The sequence below is a fragment of the Haplochromis burtoni genome, unplaced genomic scaffold, assembly GCF_018398535.1.
Source record: "Haplochromis burtoni strain Fernald_Lab_line unplaced genomic scaffold, NCSU_Asbu1 Contig_19, whole genome shotgun sequence".
NCBI classification, from domain to species: Eukaryota; Metazoa; Chordata; class Actinopteri; order Cichliformes; family Cichlidae; genus Haplochromis; species Haplochromis burtoni.
In genome coordinates, this window is record NW_024582380.1 from 877,066 (window position 1) to 898,943 (window position 21,878).

The 21,878-nt window shown below is 41.4% G+C and overlaps 3 protein-coding genes across 9 annotated transcripts in view; 2 read left to right on the forward strand and 1 right to left on the reverse strand.

The window, feature by feature from the left end:
• Positions 1 to 4,630, forward strand: part of slc7a2 (solute carrier family 7 member 2) — a 10,508-nt gene extending 5,878 nt beyond the window's left edge. For both annotated transcript variants that reach the window (XM_005916567.3, XM_005916569.3), the window contains exons 8-12: positions 1,062 to 1,164; positions 1,619 to 1,830; positions 1,937 to 2,103; positions 2,204 to 2,312; positions 3,232 to 4,630. In XM_005916567.3, coding sequence (XP_005916629.1) covers positions 1,062 to 1,164; positions 1,619 to 1,830; positions 1,937 to 2,103; positions 2,204 to 2,312; positions 3,232 to 3,413 — 773 coding nt within the window. In that variant the 3' untranslated portion in view covers positions 3,414 to 4,630. The remainder of the gene's footprint in view (positions 1 to 1,061; positions 1,165 to 1,618; positions 1,831 to 1,936; positions 2,104 to 2,203; positions 2,313 to 3,231) is intronic.
• A 674-nt stretch (positions 4,631 to 5,304) lies between these two features.
• pdgfrl (platelet-derived growth factor receptor-like) lies at positions 5,305 to 11,325 on the forward strand. The gene is made up of 6 exons (XM_005916555.3): positions 5,305 to 5,567; positions 6,537 to 6,807; positions 6,887 to 7,038; positions 7,793 to 8,086; positions 8,622 to 8,758; positions 9,706 to 11,325. Exons 1-6 carry the CDS (start codon positions 5,513 to 5,515, stop codon positions 9,889 to 9,891), a joined length of 1,095 nt encoding a protein of 364 aa, XP_005916617.1. The 5' UTR covers positions 5,305 to 5,512; the 3' UTR covers positions 9,892 to 11,325.
• mtus1a (microtubule associated tumor suppressor 1a) overlaps positions 10,885 to 21,878 on the reverse strand; it is a 25,104-nt gene continuing 14,110 nt past the window's right edge. For 5 of the 6 annotated variants that reach the window (XM_005916556.2, XM_005916558.2, XM_042218445.1 and 2 more), the window contains 9 exons: positions 21,450 to 21,667; positions 17,363 to 17,429; positions 15,037 to 15,251; positions 14,804 to 14,909; positions 14,592 to 14,665; positions 14,398 to 14,493; positions 13,645 to 13,761; positions 13,458 to 13,555; positions 10,885 to 11,908 (listed from right to left, as the gene is read on the reverse strand). In XM_005916556.2, coding sequence (XP_005916618.1) covers positions 11,680 to 11,908; positions 13,458 to 13,555; positions 13,645 to 13,761; positions 14,398 to 14,493; positions 14,592 to 14,665; positions 14,804 to 14,909; positions 15,037 to 15,251; positions 17,363 to 17,429; positions 21,450 to 21,667 — 1,220 coding nt within the window. In that variant the 3' untranslated portion in view covers positions 10,885 to 11,679. Of the gene's footprint in view, positions 11,909 to 13,457; positions 13,556 to 13,644; positions 13,762 to 14,397; positions 14,494 to 14,591; positions 14,666 to 14,803; positions 14,910 to 15,036; positions 15,252 to 17,362; positions 17,430 to 18,074; positions 19,840 to 21,449; positions 21,668 to 21,878 lie in introns of those variants that run through there. The other variant, XM_042218446.1, reaches the window with a different exon arrangement.

The following is a 21,878-nucleotide window of genomic DNA, read 5'->3' on the forward strand; positions in this document are numbered from 1 at the left end:
CACGCTTATCTACTTTACTGATAGTGGAGCATCACTGTGCATTCCTTCTGAAAAAAGTAAAAAAGTATTTCTTTTATAATCTAAGTATTTGAAAAAAGTTTCAATAAAATAGGATGTATTCGTTTCAAGTAGTCTGGCCTTTGTGTGTCAATGTGGTGCACATACCAGTGTTAATTTTGGATTCAGATTCAGTTTAATCGTAGTCTCTTGACTAAAACATAATTCAGTTTTAGTCATAATTAAGTCATCCAAATTATTTAAATGTAGTCTTAGTTGGATAAATGTCTAAACTAAACAGCTGAATTTAAAGTTGATTCAGTTGACTCAAATTAGATTATTTCTTGACAAAAGCGTTGATACATTTCATCATAGTTTTTGTCCTCGTGTATTCGTTTTTATTTAGTTAGCGTCTTGTTGTTGTTAGAAAACAAAGGATCGTAGGCAAAACCTATGATGAAAATGACTGTGAGACAGAATTAACACTGGCTCTCGCAGTATTTTAAAGCTCTCCTGCTGTGGATCGCACTCATCCGGCTTAGACTTGCAGTTTTGTGAAGTGGCTGGCAGATGTGAACCCTGGGAGAGACCCAGCACACCTGCACCACCACCACCACAGGCTATGTACTGAGCACCTGACGGTACCAAGCAGGGGAGCTTTCCTTGATATTTTTGCTTTAATATAATGTTGTGAGAAGCAGCGGACATACCACTGCTCTGTGTCTGAACCATGCTGCTGAGAAAACTTCCATACTGAAGTCTGGTGCTGAGATACAAGACAAACAACACCGCAGTATATCTCACATCAAATGACTCAATATGGAGATGAATACAGCTGTTGTGCTCTAGTGAAAACACATCTGCATGAAATTTGATTTGCATCTGGTGACTGTCACGTTCAATTAGAAGGAAATGTCTTTTCCATGTTACTGTATGTGTGTGTAAAGGATCGTGTTCTGTGACTGTGAAGGGAATCAGTAATGATCCTACCTGTTGAAATTAAGTGTTAAGGGTGAAAGTGTTTGTGTTCATTTCTTTCCTTCTTCTTTTATTGCTTACTTTAGCCATCATGGCTTTCCTGTTTGACCTCAAAGCCCTGGTGGACATGATGTCCATTGGAACTCTGCTGGCCTATTCGCTGGTTGCTGTGTGTGTACTGCTTCTCAGGTTGGTACATTTTTAAATAACTCAAAAGTTTAACTGGAGCAGAATCATCTTTGTGTAATATCCTGCAGGAGCGTCTCTAATAGCTTTCCCAGATGCCCACAGGAATGATTGCCTTGCTTGTTATTGCATCACACTGGTGATGTAAGGGCTGTGAATGGTCTGACTGTACACTGCTCAGTGGCTGCTTGAGTAAATAAAGATGTTTACTTGCTAAACTGAACTTGCTGCACACCTCTGTTGCCTGCACCACAAATATCAGTAAACACGGACATACTTTGCTTGTTCAGTCAAACTGAATCATTTAAATTAAAAAAGTTTAGGGCTTTTGTGAAAGACATACAGTAGTTGATAGATGTGCAGAACACTGAGACTGCATCAGAACATAACACCGCCTTACAGCAGAGCAATGTGGAGTTTAAACCTCAGTAAAAACCAACATTTCTCTTTCTTCCAGGTATCAGCCAGATGGAGCTCTGGAGCGGCAGGCAAGTAAAGGTGAGAGGGATTGCCTCGCGTCTGAAGAGGGCGAGTCAGACTTGACAGAGTCAGAGTCCCACCTCAACATGCTAAAGGGAGGCAGCTCCACACTGCAGACTATTCTACACCCTCCCGAGACACCTTCCGAGCGTTCGTCCAGTGTTGTCAACATGTCCACTGGCGTTCTAGGTAAGTTCACAGTTTACGTTCTCAGTGAGGATTTTTTCTCCTGATTGACTTCAGTCTGTTTGTAAGGTTTCTGTGTCACAATTAATTGTGTGTCGTCAATCCACAGTGTTGGTGGTGTGTGTGATCAGCTATCTCACCACATACCACATCAACTCCGTTTTGGGTTTGGAAGTGTGGATCCTGGCCTCGCTGTCCGTGTGTCTGCTTGTCTTCAGCAGCTGCATCTTTATGGTCATCAGGCAGCCTCAGACTAAGAAGAAGGTCTCCTTCATGGTACGCACCGGCTCTGTAACTCTGGTTTTAACACTAGGTCTTTTGTTATGAGATAACAGCATCTAAAACTGATTATTTTGGTGTGATTTTTCCTTTCTAGGTACCTCTTCTGCCTTTTCTGCCAATTTTAAGCATATTTGTCAACATTTACCTGATGGTTCAGCTGAGTGGAGACACCTGGATACGTTTCTCTGTGTGGATGGCTGCTGGTGAGTGCCTTTAGCCATGAGCCAATACAAATTTTTAAGGAAGTATATTTGGGTCATATTAATAAAAATAATAATAATAATGGATTGCATTTATATAGCGCTTTTCGGGGCCCTCAAAGCGCTTTACAATACCACTATTCATTCACTCTGACATTCACACACTGGTGGAGGCAGCTACAGTTGTAGCAGACTGACAGAAGCGAGGCTGCCATATCGCACCATCGGCCCCTCTGGCCAACACCAGTGGGCGGTAGGTGAAGTGTCTTGCCCAAGGACACAACAACCGAGACTGTCCGAGCCGGGACTCGAACCGGCCAACTCTTCAGCCACAATCACCCTGATCGTGGCTCAAGTGAAATAAATATTTAATCTGCTTTGCAAATTTCAGTCATATTATATTAAAAGGAGTGTTACCTGTTGGCTAATTACTTGTCAATCACATGTTGTTGACCAATGAGCAAATGGTTTCGCAGTCATACTCATCCCTCCTTGTCATATCTGTTTATTTGATCAAAGTTTCAAAATGAGATTTCAGAAACCAACGCTAAATAACCTTGATTATTGTCTATGCTAACAATCAATAACCTTTTCTTTGTCTTTTTAAACATCAGCATGTAAAGTTGTTTACTTCTGCTGTGGATTTGTACATTTTACCATGAGAGGATATGCAGGAAATAACTTTTGAAAACACCCTCAAATGGCAATTTGAGGGGCTGCAGTTCAATTTTAGTTTATTTTTTGAAGCTTTTAAGGTTTCCCTTTGGAAATTAATCTGTAAGGGTAAAGTGAGTAAGCAATGAAGATATAATAGAGCTTTAGATATGCTGGTAGATTACTTTGGTTACCTTTGAACAGAGTCAAGCGGTTCCCTGTAAGCTCTTTTCCACATCTCCCCCTGTCTCATCACCACTTTTCTCAGGCTTCCTGATCTACTTTGGGTATGGCGTGTGGCACAGTGTAGAGCGTCAGCGCCAGCTCCAGCTTCAAAGTGGCACGGCACAGGAAAACACCAGGAGCAACCAGGAGAAGCGTGACAATGTGGATGCAGAAGGAAAGGAACAGGAGTCTTTCATCTGCTCAGAAAAGACCAGCCAGTGTTAAAGGCTGCCGGCTCCTTCACAGACTGTGTGAGGGAACAGATGCATAAAAGCACACAGCAGCTATTCCTGGATGAGCCTGTATATACAGCTTCACCGTGTGTGCTTCACAAGCACATTCAGTCTGCAAAGGCAGCATCAGTATTACGTATCAGTGGCACATGATGAGGAATCGCTCTATGACTGGGATGAGACCACATCCCATGAGTCACATTTGTGGACAAGCATGGAGGGAGAACGGACAGGTAACACACTGGAGAGTGATTTTCATTTATTTTAGCGTTGAAACAGTCAGTGCAAGGCTGCAGAGAAGCTTTTCCATACACTGACAGGTTTGTACAGGTAAGGTATCAATGTAAAGTTCAATGTAGAGTTTGATACACCAGTAGCTTAGTGCAGCATTTGGTTGTTAGCCCTTTCGGATGATCATTACATATATAATTCTACTAGCTGTGTATAAATCATTATCACAAGACTTTCAGAGAAATGTACAATGTGTGAAATAGTTTTGTAGACACATAACATGTCCTGACGTGACTCACCTGAAAGCACGCCAATTGTTGGTGGTAGTTTTCAGCCATGTGTAGGTATTATGTAACAACCCATAGAAACCTCTGTTACAAGTAGTGAGATCTCTGTAACTGTTGCTGTGGTCTTATTTAACAGGTTCCCCCTGGAGTTTGTTGACCTTGTTACTACATAAATAAAAAGATAGTTATTTGATGCAGAGCTCTCACTCTATCACATATATTTTCCTGTTTGTCTGATATTTTGCGATATTTTGATGTAGACATGCTGTTAATATAAGCTTCATGAAAATGTCCTCTGTCATCGCTGCCTAACAAAGTATTCCTGTATATAAAGTAAGCTCCTCATTCCTCATGTATATATGTATTTTTTAAACGGTTTGTAACTGGTTTCAAGAGATTTTGTGTGGTTGTATTCATTCCTCTTGGCTTTTAAGGACTGCTGGTGTTTTCCTTGGAGTTTATTTTTCCATAGAGCATTGAAGCTGTGGTTCATCGATGTGCTCCGTGGTCTAAAAACTGTGAAACAAATTCAGCAGGTGTTAGTAAGGTGTTCTGCTACAAAGAAGCTCTACACTGACGTGCAGATGACTGCAATAAGGGTACAGGATGAAGAACGTACTGCAGAAGATGCTGTAATGGAGTGTCACACCAACTGCACAAATACAATAAAATAAAATGTATTTTCCGGTAATACAGTGTCAGATGTGTCTTATCGCTTGTAATTTCCACAGGAAGATGAACTTTTTAGTTTGTATTTTTTCCTCAGAAACTTCTCAAAAACAGGAGTGTCCATAAACACACACTCTCCACTTGGGGGCGCTGCTCAAAAATTGTTCAAGAACGAAAACTCATTATTAAATGTTAGCTCCCTTTCACATCTAAACTCTATGCAAAGAGAAATACTTACATTTGTTGTTGTAATCTATGCTTTTTAAGCTCATTTCAAAGAAAGTAATCCTCTTCAGGATTTGTCTCTGCAAAAACACAAGAATCAGAGAAAGAAGCATTGTGACGGCTGCAGATGTGCATCAGTCTCATGAAAACATTGACAATGACATCAATGAAGTTCCCACTAAAAGTCTAAAGTCCTTGTTCTATGACACAAAAATAAAAAGGTATAATTAGAAAACTAAGTCAAAAAAGACCCTCCAGCTCTCTCTGGATTCCCAATGAACTGCTCACATTTTTTCAGGTTACATGCTGGTACATATATCTAGCTATTCATAATGAGGCATTATTAATATTTCACTTTCCTTCGATATACGTATGGGCATGTGCCTTGAATTTTCTTGTCTAAAAGAAGGCCAGTTCACACTGAGGGCCAGCAGAGGGCTTCCAACTACAAGTTTCTGCTCTTCAGATCAGAGAAATGGGAGTAAACAGAGGAGCTCTGAAGTTATTTTCCCTCTTCCGTTCAGTCTGTGAGGAGGATGGAGCTGGAAATCTAAATAGGGCAACTGGAGCCTGCAAATTTCCAGCCAAGCTCCAAGCCTGACTTTCTTTACTCGCCTCACCCCTTCATAAAACCCCCCGATCTCTCTCCAGAACGTGCAGATTCCTCGACCCTCTGACCATGAACCTCTGGGCTGTGCTTTGCTTGACTCTGCTCGTGGTAGAGCTCCAAAATGGTAAGTCTCCATTTCCACATCTGTCATGTCAATTTGTTAGTGAAGAAAGATGGCTGTTAACGTAATCACGACAGCTTTGGCTGTAACAATGCAGAAGAGGGAGAATGAGACAATCTGAGGATGCATCAGGACTGGCTGGGAGCATTGGCCTATGTGGTGGGCGTAGAATGGGAGGTGCAATCATGCAGTAGATCTCACTCACAAACTGCAAAGTTTAAATTCTGTTTACACTCCCTCTGAGGTCTGCAGCCACTGACTTTAAAAAAATCTTTGCATTTTATGTATGGAAAGTGTAAAAGCATGCAAAGGATTTGAGTTTTTGAAAGTTTTTCCTAAAGTGCTCCTGCAGAGCGACTCAAACCAGCTGGATCTAAGGTATGCAGCAGGCGTTTTTAATTATCTGGCCTGTACTACTGACCTCTCTCTGAGTTTCCATTAATGCAGCTCTGAGGAATAAAACAACAAATTCTGAAAGTCTACACTTCAGGCTGATTTTTCTTGTATTTAACGGTTTGTGTGTTTCACAGAGAACAAGAGAGCAAAAGGAGAGGAACAGCTATGGTCATACTGTGCCAGTAACTTGGACTTTTTACACATCCTGTTTTAATGTTACCGCAGCTGGAGAAAGAGCAGCTAACCTAAATGGACAGAGCTGCAGTGTTATTGTGACATTGTCATTGTAACCCTAACAATCATTTTAGATCATTTTAGGGTTTTTATTTTTTATTTATATCATGGTATAAATGAGTTTATTTTTTGGTCATTTTAAAATGAAAGTCTTTGGGGACTAACTTGAGCCACCCCCAAGTGGCCATCGTAGGAACTGCAGTTTTGTTTTTGCACTTTCCCTGTTGGCTTCTTTATCAGACTTGGAAGTTATAGATATATAAGTTATATCTATCATATCTATCTATTGATCTATTTATTATTAGTTTCTCCCCTCTGTCCTCTATGGCTCTGTGTTTGCAGGTGCATGCCAGCAGGTCAAGCGAAGAAAAGACATCGGAGAGAACCGCATCCGGCCAGGTGGGAAACGGGTAAAGGTGTGGCCTACGCTGAAAGACGGACGAGGCAGAAGCCATTCACTCCTGACGCAGGTGTTGGATAAAGGCCGCTTCCTCCGCCTGGGCCAGAGCACCATTTTGACTCCTGGGAAAAACATGGAGCTGCGCTGCAAAGGCAGCAAAATCGGATGGTCTTACCCGACTTACCTGGATACTTTCAATAACTCACGCCTCAGGTGCTGGAAGGAAACACGAGCTACTTCATGCAGTGAATCATTAAATCCGAGCATCTTATATTTTGGTTCTCGCCTGCAGCATCAAGCAAAGCGACAAGTACAGTCAGCTGATCCTGACGTCGCCCTCTGCTGCCGACACGGGGGCTTACAGCTGCTGGGTGATAGTATGTGATGGCACAGAGTGTGAGAAGGACCACGATCGCGCCTACGTCTCATACATCTATTTCAAAGGTAATTTTAAAAATTCTTTATATTTTTCTTCCAAGGAGCCAGACTTTCTTCTAACCTTTTAAAGTGGTCTTGAGCAATAATTTCCCAGGCTTTCTGAAGGTCTTCTCAAAGTTTTTCTTTGGATCTTGACTGCTTTTTAACTTGTGGTATTTTCCGCACTATAAGGCACACTTTATGTGGTACACGGTGCTCAAAAACTTTGTCAAAAAATGTTTTAGTACAACTTTGGTAAGCTACGAAGAATCGTAGCGTAAGGGAATCACTCAGGACTCACTCACCCCCTCCCTTCCTGTGCTGAATCATAGCGTAAACGAATCACTCACTTACTCACCCCCTCCCTCCTGGCTCACAGCTTCTTCTTCTTCTTCTTGGTTGGCAACCAATGTTAAGGAGCATTACTACTGGAGCATTTTCAATCACTCATCTTAGCAGTAGGATTTACATGAAAAGAGAAACAAATTAAGTTTGAGTGAAACTGTACATTTTTTTGCACTCTCTGGTCAACTGACTCAGTGACTCAAGTGACTCAAAAAACTCGATTGACTTTGATGAGTTACTCATTCAAACTCAAGGACACAACGACCGAGACTGTCCAATAAATTGGCCATAGGTGTTAATGTAACAACATCTGTATCTCTGTGTTAGCTCTGCATCAGATTGGCGATCTGACCAGAGTATAGCTAGCCTCTCGCCCTATGGTAGCTGAGATGGGCAAGTTCTTAACAAAAATATCAATAACTTTTTCTCCAAACAGACAAAGACAACCTCTTCGTTCCATCCACCATGCACTTTGAGATTGTGTATCTACGCCCAGACCAGCCTGCCGTGGTTCCCTGCCGTGTGACCGAGCCACAGGCCAAGACATCCCTGCACAGAGAGGTCCCCCCGGTGGAAATCACAGCAAATATGACCCAGATGGCATATGATCCCACCAAGGGCTTCATCCTGCAAAACCCGAGGCCAGAGCACCAGGGAGTCTTCTACTGCAAGGCTGAGACCATGGACACCCCTCAGATCTCCACAAAGTACCAGCTGCTTTATGTGGAGGGTGAGCACAAATCAATCACATGACACCTCATGAATAAATACAGTAATAGAAGATATAAACATGCTGCATGTAGAAACACTAACTATTGTTCTGTGAAACTAACTGCTACGCATAACCATTTATCTTACTGACTCTAAGTGGTGACAATCAACTTTTTGCAATGTTATGAATCAAGCGCTGGTTACTTCTACGACGTCTACTTTTTAAATCGGCTTCCAGGAAAGGGTTGTATTTCAAAAATGTCAAGAGCCTCTTTAATCCTCACTGCTGTGCTTGGTTAATGTGGACGCCTGCCAACTAAAGTGGAAACAGTCTGGATTTTGCAAAAGGGGGACAGATTTATGCAATGGAACTATTGTGCGGTTTAGATACAGTTAAGCTGCTGTGGCACGGTCGACTGGCAGGTGGAGAAAAATCCAGATTCAAGTATGGTTCAACAGTTTGAATACCATCAAATATTTATATATATTTATGTTTTTTTTTAAATGACTTTAATACTTTAAGGAGATGGAACTTACCTTTCTCTCGATGACAGTTCCCAGTGGGCCACCGTTTGTGAGCCTTGAAGCCTCTCCAGACTCTGTGAGAGGAGGCGACAATGTCAATGTAACCTGCACAGTGCTGGGAGAGCCAGATGTGGACGTGAGCTTCACTTGGACTTATCCTGGTCAGGTAAGAGAAATCCTGGACTAAAAGTCAGACCCGATTACAGGTATTAAAAATGAAAAAGATCATCGTAGTCCTTAAATGGATAAAGTTAGCTTTTAAGAATGAATCAACATGTTTTTAAAAGGCCCTTAAAATGTACTTTTTATAATAATAATTCTGTCCAACTTTTTACTATTTAGAAAAACAACAAAGGAGTCTACAGGACAGAGCTGAGGTTGAAATTTAGACTTCATATATTTAGTTTTTTTTTTTTAGTTTAATAATGCAGCACGGTGGTTAGCACTGTTGCTGCACAGCAAGAAGGTCCTGAGTTCAATTCCACCATTAGGCCGGGGTCTTTCTGTGTGGAGTTTGCATGTTCTCCCCGTGTTTGTGTGGGTTCCCTCCAGGTACTCTGGCTTCCTCTCACAGTCCAAAGACATGCAGCTTGTGGGGATAGGTTCTTTGGATAATCCAAATTGCCACTAGGAGTGAATGTGAGTGCGAATGGTTGTCTGTCCCTGTGTGTTGGCCCTGTGATAGACTGGCGACCTGTCCAGGGTGTACCCCGCCTCTCGCCCTGTGACAGCTGGGATAGGCTCCAGCGCCCCCCGCGACCCTGAAAAGGATAAGTGGAAGCGAATGGATGGATAGTTTAATGATGGTTTTAAAAGAGAAGTTATTATTTAGCTGCGCGTTTTTATGATTCATTAGCCTTGTCATAAAAGTTACTCACTGCATTTGAGTATTTTCGCAGCTGCCCTTAAAAACAAAAGCAAAACCCAATTGTGGTATACGTGATGTTCTACTTAAAAGCTGAAGGTTAGGAGTAAAAGATTCTGTTGCCACCTTTAAAAATGGATTTTTCTATTTTCTTTTGATAAAAGTAAAATGAGTTTGTTACAATTATGCTCTTTATTGTTGCTGATAACTGTCACAGTGGGAGGAAATCATGTGTTCATGTTGTGTAGGGCTCCCGACCCGTTCACATCCAGACTTCCTGGAGGCTGGTTAACAGAGGTATGGGCTACACCACACGCGTCACCCAGAGCATCCTGACGGTAGAGGACATGGAAACCATCGACTTTGGAGAATACATGTGTAAAGCCAAGAGCCAGCATGGCGAGACAATCGTGGGGACCACCATCTCCAAATAGCCCTAAACAACCTGACCTGCTGGCTCCATCTGATATTCAAGAGTTTTTGACACATTGGTGTGTCTTTTTTTTAAATCTATGAAATACATGAAATCAGCATGTATATAAATAAAAATACATTTTTGCCAAGTTGAAAAGTTCATGTCATTAAAAGCAAGCTATGGACGACAGTCATTCACATACATCTATTAAAACATATATTTAGAGGTTTCATTTTGCAGCACAACAGGGAGTCTAAGCATGCAAACACCTGAAGTCCAAAGAACAGTAAAGAGCCAATCAGCACACTCCAAACTACTCAAGATCTCAGGAACATCAGATAAAAGAAAAGTTGTTTCATAACGTGCATCATGTGATCCCAGAAGTCACCAAAACTGGAAAACACAATTTTCTTAACTGTAGAATAACATAAATGAAGGTAATAGCACAAGCTCTGGGGGGAGGAGTCCTAATCATTTGGGGCTGTCATGACGACACCACATGGCTGCTGTCACTTCTGGCAGAGAGCTGTGTTGGACACCAAATCAAACATCCCTGACTAATCAGAGTTGGGCTTCATTTAAACAGAGTAATGAAGCTGTAAGAAAAAACAGAAAGGAGAGTGGCAGGAGTCAGAGTCCCGCTCTGTCTGAAGAGGAGCTGTGTGCCAGGCGGGCGTCTTAATGTGCTCCGTATGTGGAATGTGATCTGAGGCCTGCAGCTTATTTTGATCCAGTGCAACACTTGCTGATATTTCCACTTTGCTGAAAAGTTACTGGTGGTTAGGATTTTGAAATATACTTTGGATTAGGATTATGAATGAATGCTTGTGGTTTATAAAAGCATTAACAGGTTGGACCCAGTATATACACTGTATAGCATTTCAGTCAACTAGAGTGAGGGAAATTTGGCATTTAAACTTCAATATCTCCTTAGAAAAGCTCACGAGTAGAGCTTCATCATAAAATGTGGGTACCACTTTTACCAGTTTTGACTGACAATCCATTTCACAGCTTCAGTTTAATACAAGACTTTATTAATAGATTATTTCAAACAGGATCAGCACATCTATTATATAAATTCAAAACAAAAATACTCAGACATTTCCAAGATACAGTCTCTGACACAGATGAGCAAAGCTGCTTCTGGTCAGCTCTTTGCACAGACGCTGACTTTAAAGCTGTGTTAGGAGGCTTCGGTACGGGCTACACATGCAAAGAGACTTGGACTGGTCCCTCGGTCAAATAAACATTGAAACAAAACCGTACAAGGCCACAAATGATCCAGAACCCAACTATTACCAAAAAAAAAAAAAAGCCTTAAAAAATAACATAACCAAGGAAATTCTGAACATACTTATTAGTTTTATAGAAAGAAAATACTAATTTAAAAAAGAAAAAAAAGAAAAAAAAAAATCGGCATAAGAAGTTTAATGTTTTTTTTCCTCATTTTCCTGCAAATGTACACATGCATGTGTTTTACTGCATGTACTGTGTGTGTATGCCGAGCTTCAGCAAAGATAAGCCTCTACAAATAACAAAGTGTTTCATTACATAGAAGTCCTGAGATTTCCTCTTTCCTCCAGCCAAAGAATCAAATTCTAAAGGCAAACATCGTGGCCTTCCTTATTAAGTGCTTCTGTGCAGTGTTGTTTTTCCTGTATTTCTGCAGTGTCAGAGTTCATCTCATTCTGAATGAGCCAAGGTCAGGCTGATGTTTTGCTAAATGCAAAGGAAATAAAGATGGCTCTTAAGTCCAGAGGGACAACTCAAATGCAGTGTTCTGCTTCCTGGAAGCAGGAGCCCGTTGTTATCTGGGTGACAGGGGAGGGCTGGAGAAGCAGCCAGAGCTGCGAGGTGATTGGAAGTTGAAGGAGTGGGAGGGAGAGGTGGAGGTGGGAGACACCTTGCGTGGGCTACTCAATTCTCCATTATGGAGCTTCCACAGCAGCTCCTCGTTCTCCATGGACAGACGCTTGTTCACCTTGGACTCCTTATGAAGCGACTCCTGCAGCATGGCCTGCTCTGTCGACAGCTGCCTGCGGTGCATCAACACAGAGTCAGAGACGAGCAGAGGCCTGAACAAAGCATTTCATCGTATACAGTTTTTTTAAACTGGGGTATACTGTGACAGTCACTTATGCTGCAAGGCTAACCTGCTCCAGATATGCAGGTACCACGTATGAAAACATCACCTACTGGCCAATCAGTTCTCTGGAAATGGGGTCAGCATTCCGGACAGATTCCCTTGACCTCCGTATGCTGAGAGGAGGAGGATCTAAAATTCTTCAGCAGTGTCTCGTGTCTTTGTGTTTCTCTGACAAGTTTCATTAATATACACATTCTTACACTTGATTCCTTCCAATTTTACAGTTTTAGGTTAATATATTAATGCTTCTAAGACATCCTCGGACATCTGCGCTGCACTTTATATCACAACTGACTTTATGTCAAATTTGGACACAGATTAAAGGCCTTTATACACCAGAAGCACAAAATCTGTATAAATATTTTATGTTTCAATAATATTATTTTGGACACCTATTATTATTTTTTCCAAACCAAGCTTGATTTTTCAGATTTTCTGGATCCAAATCAACAGATGTGACCAATCAGATCACTGTACTTGGCAGCAAAGTACATTCACAACTCAAATATGCAACGATAGGAAAATAGTAGATGCACAGATAGATGCTGTCTGGGTCAGTCGACTCTATAAAATAAAGTCTCTGCTTACTCGGATGTGCCCCCAGCTCTGAAAACAAGAGCTCAAACTGACATCCTGAAATATGTACGCGAGCAAGCGTGATCTCCTGGATGAAACCATGAAATTATCACTGCTGCCTTCTTCTGAGAATTACTTTATTAATTTAGCAGGCCTCTTCCAGTGTTAATGACTGAAGTGCACACTTTAATTTAACACACACACACACACACACCTGAAGTGTGTGTGTTTTCTATATTTGGATGAGTTTGAATCTCAGTAACTTCCACCTGAAGGCATAAAGGTCAGTTTTGCAGCCCTATTTGACAAAACGTTGGGACGCTGTGGAGGCCCTGTGAGTTGCGTTCACAGACAGTCATTTCTAGACATGCTCGTGAGCCAATGCAGTGATTTCCATCACAGAATCAGGCCTGTTTTTAATGCTGTGCTCACCGACGGCCTCAGCCATACAATATTCCTTTTTGGCATTTTCCTTTGCGCGGCAACAAAGATAAGACAAAGCATCCCAAATTTTATTTGGAATTAAGGTCGTAAAAGCAATTCCAAAAAACAAACAAACCAAAAAACAGTTCTACAACCGCACTGACCTCCTCAGATGGAAAAGGGAATATGAGTCACTTTTCGATACATATTTGGAATCTTTGTGAGTAGCTGCGGCACCAGGATGGTGGCGTGATCGATAGTTTTTGGAATAAAGTAGAGGTGCATTAGAGGTTAGGAATTATATTGGCACACAGAAAAAAGCTTGGTGTTCATTACACTTAATGAATGCAGTAATTTAAAATGAGTCTGAGCTGAGGCAGCTGTTCAGGTGCTTCACTCTGTGGAATTAATCACTATGAACCCATATGGTGGACTCTTACCTTGAAAGAGCAGCGTGTTTTTCCATGCGGGCTTTGAGGTCTTCGTTCTCTTGCTGGACTTTTTTAAGGCTCTCGTCTAACTTTACATTTTTCTCTGTCTGGAAAAAAAAAAATGAATGAAAAGAGCGAGTTTAAAAGGGAAAGTCTCAGCAGCAGTGCTGAACTTTAAGTTTCTTTATCGTCTGACCAGTTTGGCTATCTCCATGAGCTTCTTCTCCTGTTGGTGGACCTGTGTGTTTTTGATATCCAGCACCACTTTGAGACTTTGTAGCTCCTGCTCCAGATACAGAGTGTGAGGGTCCTTCTGTGAGTGAAAAAAAAAAGTAGAGGGAAATTGCTTAGGATCCTTTATGAAGACAAATAAATAAATAAATAAACAAATAAATAAATAAATAATAACAGACCATATATGGGTGGGGCGGTGGTTAATGAAGCACTCCATTACTGATCATGTGTCGTTTTATTAAACTGCTGCTGTGTCGTTTTATTAAACTGCTGCTCGTGCCATTTTTTTCTGAATAAGTGTATTAATAACAAATATGGAGTGACAGGTAATGTGAGGTAGTTAGCCTAAATAACTATGCTGGGGGAACAATACAGAGTACAGTTAGAGCCACTTTACATTAATGAGGAGTGGCGGCCTTACTGTACAACAGCACTGCAGGAAAATTAACTCTGGGCGGGGGAATCTAGTGCATATGTAGCAGAAATTAACTCATTTCAATTCATACCTATTCATACAGTAGAGAAGAGTTAATGAGCGTTAATTACTGAACAAACACATCATTGCAGACTTGAGAATGAAATCCTCTAAGAAAATATGAAGACATTTTTGCATCTGTTCCCATTTTATCTTAAATCTTTCATGCTCAGGGGGAAACGACACTAGAGTCACAAGATGCTTCTGTATCAGATCTGAGCTATAATAAGCACAGAGTACCTGACTGTTTTCAGCCAGCTCTTTCCTCTTCCTCTCCTCAGCAGTTAGCCTCTCATTTAGAGCACTATTCTCCAAGGTCAGCTCCTCAATTTGACTCTGTGGATGTACAGCACAACAAAGTCTGAGCAAACCATTACAAAGTAAGTTACAGTCCTGTTGTAAGATGACTTAAAAGAGCAGAAGAGGAAGCTCACAGAGAGAGAGGCTTCAGCATCTTTTAAGGTTTTGTCCAAAGCCTCCAGCTCCTGGTTGTGGACTTTCCTGAGCTCTGAAAGGTTTGCAGATTCCAGTATCACAAAATGAAATGAACACAATGAAAATGCATGGAATAAAAACAAAGACAAATGTTCCAATATTTAATGCCTGCATTATGCAGGTGATGAATATATTTGGATTGTTCTCTCACCTTCCAGTGACATCTCATACTGCTGTTTAACACACTGCAGCTGTTCTTCATGGCTTTTCTCAAGGTCCAACTTCATGGCTTCATGATTTGCTTTAAGCTCTTCAATCTTTAAACAGAACATAAAAGTCAGTTAATTTTCCCCACAGGATTAAATAAAATTGACCACTAGACTAGGCTGTAAATCATCTTTAAATTTCCCAAAATAAGAATCAGAAGGTGCTGTAGAGACAAACCTGCTGCTGCATGACAGTTTTGGACTTGTCTGCCTCTTTCTGGTAGGCACAGTGAACCTTGTCCCTCTCAGCCTGGTAGTAGGCCTGCAGCCTCTGCTCCAGCTCAACCAGGTCATTACGGTGCTGTTCCTGCAGTTTGTGCAGTGCATCCTCCAGAGCAGCACGCAACTCTTCATTCTCCTTCTCCAGATGCTCAGATGAATGAACAGAGGAAACTGGAAGGATAAAGTTTTATCTTGGTGAAAGCTGACAGCTTGCATTGTATTCAGCTACTCTGTTTATTAAATATCAGTCTGTACAGCTGCAAAGTCAGAGGAAAATTTTCATTAGCAACTGTAAGAAATCTGATGTGTCCTCTAATAAAAGCCTTTTTAGCAAAGTCCTCGTTGATGCGAACATGTGTCACCAAATGCTCTCCAAAAAGGAATGGAAAAACTGACTTTCAAGGGGAGGTGCCTGCACACTTGAGTGCTGATGCCAGCTACACTGCATGTCAATTCCAGACACAAGAAGAAATAGAAATGAGTCCAAATTCTTTCACAACATCTCAAGGCAGATTTCTTAAACCATTTCCAAGATGATCATTGGCCATTTTATCCTTTATTTGCCATTGATGGCTTTTGTTTTCCATCTCCAAATCAGCCTGACAAGTTCCAAACTGTTTCCACTGACAAGTGTTTATATCTGGGCTGAAGTGGGTGAGAGAAGCAAACTCCATAAACTGTCTGCAGCTCAAGTGTCTGTGCACAAACAGTGCAAATATCTGTCAGCTGGCAGGTCAGTCAGTGCACTACAGAGAGACTGCGATAGTGTTAAGACAGTTATGAAGAACAAAAACTTCTTCCATGTCAAACAGGCTGTGCTCCTCTAAAATCAGAATACTTTAATAGTTCCTAAGGAAATTATGTGGGTTACAGTTGATCCAAAACAAAAGTAACAGACTGAACCAAATAATACAATAATGTATTATTTATTGTACAATTAACACTAATAAGAATGACAAAAAAAACAAAAACAAAAAAAACAAACCCCTCAAACATTCAGGACTTGCAACTATGTGCACCTGCAGCAGTGGCTGTCAAATGCTGAATCCAGATGTTGCTCTGTAGTGACACATGTGTGGCAGGTACAATTTGATGTTCTCAGGGTGCCACTGCACAGTGAATGTTTGTAGATCATTTCCAAACAAAAGGTAATCTCCCAAACCAAATGAAAAAAATAAATAGAAAAATAGAAAAAGGAAAGTCAAGGATGCCTGAGAATGAGGAGCCGCCTTATTCAGAGTGGAATAATGGCAGCAGATCCAGGAACAGATGACAAGCAAACGAAGGGACAATCGATCAGGCTTTGGCACGTATAGTTCAACAAAGAGGAGCAAAGCATTTTGCAGTCATGTGACCTTAATGTCCAAACCCCTCCACATAAAACACCTTGTGGCTCAGAGTTTGGGTGAGATGGGGTTTGGAAGCAATGCAAAAATACCATCAACAAATTGCTCCTTGGATAAGTAGAGAATCTGTAAAGTACACATACAAGGAAATTAACTCAAAGAGAGACGATATTCCTAGAATAAGTCCAACGACTTCACACATCCAAACAAGTTTACAAAAAGTCTGCCTGAGGTGAATGTAGCTTCCCAGAGATGAAGAATGTGTTTCAGTGCAAATACAACAGCGCTCAGCATATAAGAGCAGTCATGTGGAAGTCCCGCGGCTGTGAGGGAGGGGCCACAGTACTACTGCTGCCTGAGGTAAAAGAGATAAAGGCTGGTGTGTGAGCCATGTTTGAGTGTGCTCGGGCCTGTTTGACAGCACTTAAGCTGGACATAAAACATGGATCACTCTCTCCAAGAATTCACAAGGCCTCATGTGGTGTGGCATTCCACCAGCCCCTCCTGTGTGGGTTCAGAGGTCAGACTGCCACGCTGTGGGAAATGGAAATCACTAACAAAAAAAAAACTAAACGTAAGCAACTACTTGCCTTGGCAACTGATTTTCAGTGGACAAAACAGTTAAGTAAAGAAAGTGCTGCATGGACAGTCTGTGTGGTCAAAGCTTTATCTGCATCTGGAAATGATCATCTTTAGTCATGAAACACATATAAAAGTTAACCCGTAACCGCAAACAGGGCATGGCATTAAAGATAAAGTCAAATCACCCTTAAAGATTTCCTTAATTTCTACCAACCTGAACAAAAATCCAAACCTAAGGGATTAAAAATAAAAATCCAGACAAAGTAACTAGATGCAAACCCTGCACCAGCAGAGTTTCTTTACACAGCTAAACACTGCAAACACTTAACATGAAGCCAAGGTGACCCAACTTACCCAGCTCTTCTCTAAGATTGACCAGCTCCTGGGACAGCTCCCTGCACTGCTGCGTGGCTTCATTACGCTGCAAGCAAGAAAAAGGTAAACAGTGACACACACATACTCGTGCATTTATTTCTGCAAATTTATTCCAGCACAGTAACAAGACTAAATTGTGACAGTCAAGATTACAAAAGGGGAAATGCAAGTAATGCAATCATCCAATTTCTGCAGTTTTCCTACTAAAATACTGCATTTGAAATACACACAAAAACCACCAAGAGCAGCAGCAGCCACAACAACAACCACCACCACCAGCAAACGCAGCTAACAAGAAAAAGCCAGAACAAGTGATACTGAGAGGAACTGAAAAAAGAAAAGAGAGAAGAAACTCCCTTACTTCTCTCTTTCTGAGTCAGTTTTGCAGTGGAAAGGCTGTGCTGTAGCTGCAGTGCTCCTGCTAGACTTCAAACTGACGCATAGATGATCCAAAAACCGTTTATCTCCCGTCTATTACGTTTCACTTACTGTCCCGATTCACATCAACAACCTGACACTGTGCACAGCACACCGAATACCTGGCATTATTTAATTATGGATATGAGAAAAATCAGGCAAGTAAGACAAGCCAAACATCACCTCACTGATCAGTTTACATTAGCAAATACGTGTTCACCCTGTCCTGCATCTATTCCTCACTGCAGAGTGGAACAATGTAGAAGCTAGTTACCCTTTCTGCAGCGCAGGGAGCACTAAGGCATGCTTTGCTGCCAGAACAGCCCATTGTCCAGCCTCAGCCAGAGGCTTGGGTGCTGGAGTCCCCCCCCCCCTGCGTACTCCAGGACAGACAGTGGTCCAGGTGGGCGCGCCACCTCCTCCCAGACTGCTCTGACTACATCTGAGGCAGGACTGAAAAAGCCGCTTCCCCTGGCTGTGGTGAGTGACTGCAGAGTGCATTACCGTATTCCATCTAAAATAACAGAAGGGGCAGGCTACAGTGTGCATGAGAACAGCCTCCTCAGTGAGGTGAGGTCACTTTAAGACAGCAGTAAAGGCAGCCGGAGTGGAGCAAACAGATAAATTCTTCAGAGCTGTCTGACATCAGGCTGCTGGAGCAGGACTTGTGCTGTGCAGTGACCTACCCATGGGATACACGGAGAGGCTTCATTACCACCATCCCCCACTACTCATCCAAACAGATTAAATCACCCCTCTGCACAATTATATTACATCCTGCTGTAGAGCTACAGGCTGCACAGGCACTGTCTTCCTATAAGGTGATGATACAATGCTGTGACAGAGGAAATTTCCAGCTTCTGTGTGAGCAACACGATTTATGTTCACTGACTGTAAATCGTGTTGCTCACCAGCATTCAAATATTATTTGTTCACTAGCTGGCAGTATAGAAAATGTCTACAGTTAAACTTGTTTTCCTCTTTGAATTCAGTTCACATCAACTACAATGCAGCAGTGCCCTTTTATTCTTCTTTATTTACATGATTTTCATCCAGAAATTGAAGAACAACAACAAAACCCCCAACTTGCTACCATGCAGCCCTACAGTTTAAGCAAAAAATCTCCTTCATTATCCAAAATACAGATTGTTTTGTTAGGCAGTGGATGCTTTCGCTAATTTAATTTGATATCATTACTCAGCACAAGCCTCTGCACTGCACAACTCTTATAGCCTAATCCAGAGAGGAGAAATGTCCCTCGTGTATACAACTATGATCCATGTCAGGTGTAGGATGACATGAAGCTCAACTGAGACCATGACTGATGTAGATCACGTTCCCGTCTCCTGGAAATATTGAGACTTAACAAGCAAACATATAAATAGCTAAATAAATAAAGGTCGTATTTTTGATTTTTTGTAATGTGCTTCCATTTCTGTGCTAAGAGGAAACCAGTCTTATAGCATTTCTTTTTCACCCTGTCAAAACAACAGTCTGGTGGGGAAAGTGTTAAGAGAAGGCATGGCAAACACCCCATCCAAACAGATGATAAGAAACAGTCCTTGCTTAGCATTTGGCTGCTGTTCATAACCATATCAAGTCAACAGCTGGGGCATTCTCACAGTGTCAGGGCCAGGGCCAGCTAGCTATTCTTGGTATGATCAGTGACCACCAGATTTCAAAGCGTATCTGAACATTAATACACCCGACATCCAAAAATCACTAGATCTGTATCGCACAACCTCAGTGACTTCAGATTACATATAAAAGGCAAGTCCCTGCGTCTGATATACAGCAAGCATTAAATAGTATCATCCTATAGGGGTAGCAAAAAGAAGCAGGACATGCAATAGTTAAAACTGACTCAGTGGGAGGAGACTTTTGTATTCTAGAGGAACGAGCGTGTTTTTAATATTTGTTGATGCATTCAGTTTCACAACCCAGCCGTCCAAACAGAGGGGAATGAGGCAAAGATCGGTGACACAACATCCCACACTGTGCCTCATACCAGCTGTCACATTACATCACATGACACGAGCAGCGACTTAAACGTATTCTGCTCCAAATGTCTTCCTCATGACTGCACTGAGACCACATGGAAAAAAAAAAATCTGTTATGTTTTCATGTAAACAAAAAAAAAAGTTTTGATTTAAAAATATTCACAAGCTACTAAAATAAATATATATAAATCATTTTGAAGCCAATTTCTAGTGCTCATCACCAGGTGGACCACATCCATTGTCAGGGTTAAAATTCTGGCTAGACTGAGGCTGTCCAATGAATCAGCTTCTCAGATACAAACTAACAATAAATAAATAAGGATCACTTAAATTTAATCTTTATAACTTATCTGTGCTACTGGACACTGGCCTTTCAAACTAAGTGAACCGAAAGAGTTTTAGCCATTTTGTGGGAGCATCGGGTAAGTAGGGAGAAAGAAATGGTGAGAGTTGGACACCTGCACCAAACTGACTCCACCCCGAATAAGGAAAGGCATGACTCCATACTTCAGGAACATGCTCCACCTTCTGGCTTTTATTTCTGTGGGGAAGAATTCATACTGCAGATCAGTAAGAACTAGAAGATGTTTCCACAAACTAGCAGATAAACTTCAGACATTATCCAAAGTAATGAAAAATTAATTCAGGGGGAAATAATGTGCAGTAAACCACACAAGCTTTTAAAGAAGTTATTGCTGTTTTTTTGATTGGTTAGAATGATGAATCATGTTAAATGGAGACAAAAATGTTCCCTAGACTCGAGTCCTCTGAGGTTTCTCTTGGCCAAATATGAACTCTGTCGTAACTACAGTAATGATAAATTTGTCTGGTGTCAAAATCTGGAGTAAGGCAGAAGTAAAAGCAGTTGCTGACATTAAGGCCAAAGGAGAAAAAACTTCAAAGGTGACTGCATGCATTACAGCTGAGAGAAGCAGTGGCTTCGTTTTCTGAAAATACTGTTAGCTGCAGAGCGCCCTAACTACACCACAACAAACTGAGCTTACAGCACCGGGGTGCTAAATGAAGATTTACAGACACGAACATATTAGCGTCTGACCACTGCAAAACACAAAGTGACCAGGAGAGAACAATTCTACCAGACCAGACTTTTTGCCACTGATGCATAACACATGATGTAATCAAACAAGGGCATTACTGAATCAACCCAGATAGTACTTCTTCTCTTTAAGAACACATGGATTCAAACAAAGAAACAATTTCACTCACATTATCTACATAGTTTTGCTCTGACAACTAAATAAGGCAGTTTGATGGTTGGGTGGAGTACGACTATTAGGATAGATGCGCAAAACAGTAATGCCATTAAGTTTCCCCTCTGTCAGAATGCACGATGTGATGTTACAACACTTGTAGTTATGATTCAAGCACAATGGACTCATGTATGTGTAGAAAAATTATTAGCTTAATATAAAGAGCAATATTTTTTATGTGTTTTACTGGAACGTCAAACTCACTGCTCGACAACATTAGTTTCTACTCTAAACAGATGAGCATAAGAAACTACTGTGAGCTGAACTCACTGAACTTGGTTAATGATTGCCATGTCTCAAAACTAACCAAATGTGTGTCATGAAATATACTTTAAACTGCAAATGAAAGTGTTTTTATGAAATAAATCAATTCTTACCCCAGTCAATGTTTGCTGCAAGACTATGGAGAGTGCTTCAAATCTACAGTTACTGGCTCTCAGCAGTCCTTTGAGCTGCTGGACGTTCTGGTTTATTCTGTCAACTTCTGTAAGACTCGCTGGCACTGCATCCTGAGGCCTGTTGCTCTGCTTCTGTTGTGATGCTTGCTGTTGAGGGCGTTGTTGGTGGGAGCCAGCTTTGGATTTGTTCTTGTCCACTGTGGGGAAAAAAATACAATAAAATAAAATAAGGACTTTAGTGTCGTGACAACCCCGATCATCAACAAACTCCCTCCATAATCGCTGCAGGTGGTCTGACAATACAGTATAAATCACGACACTCATGTCAGGCGCACATTTGCAACAAGGCCCGAGTCAAAGCACTTATGCATGCATCTGTCCAATCAGGCAGTCTGATGAATCCCAGCG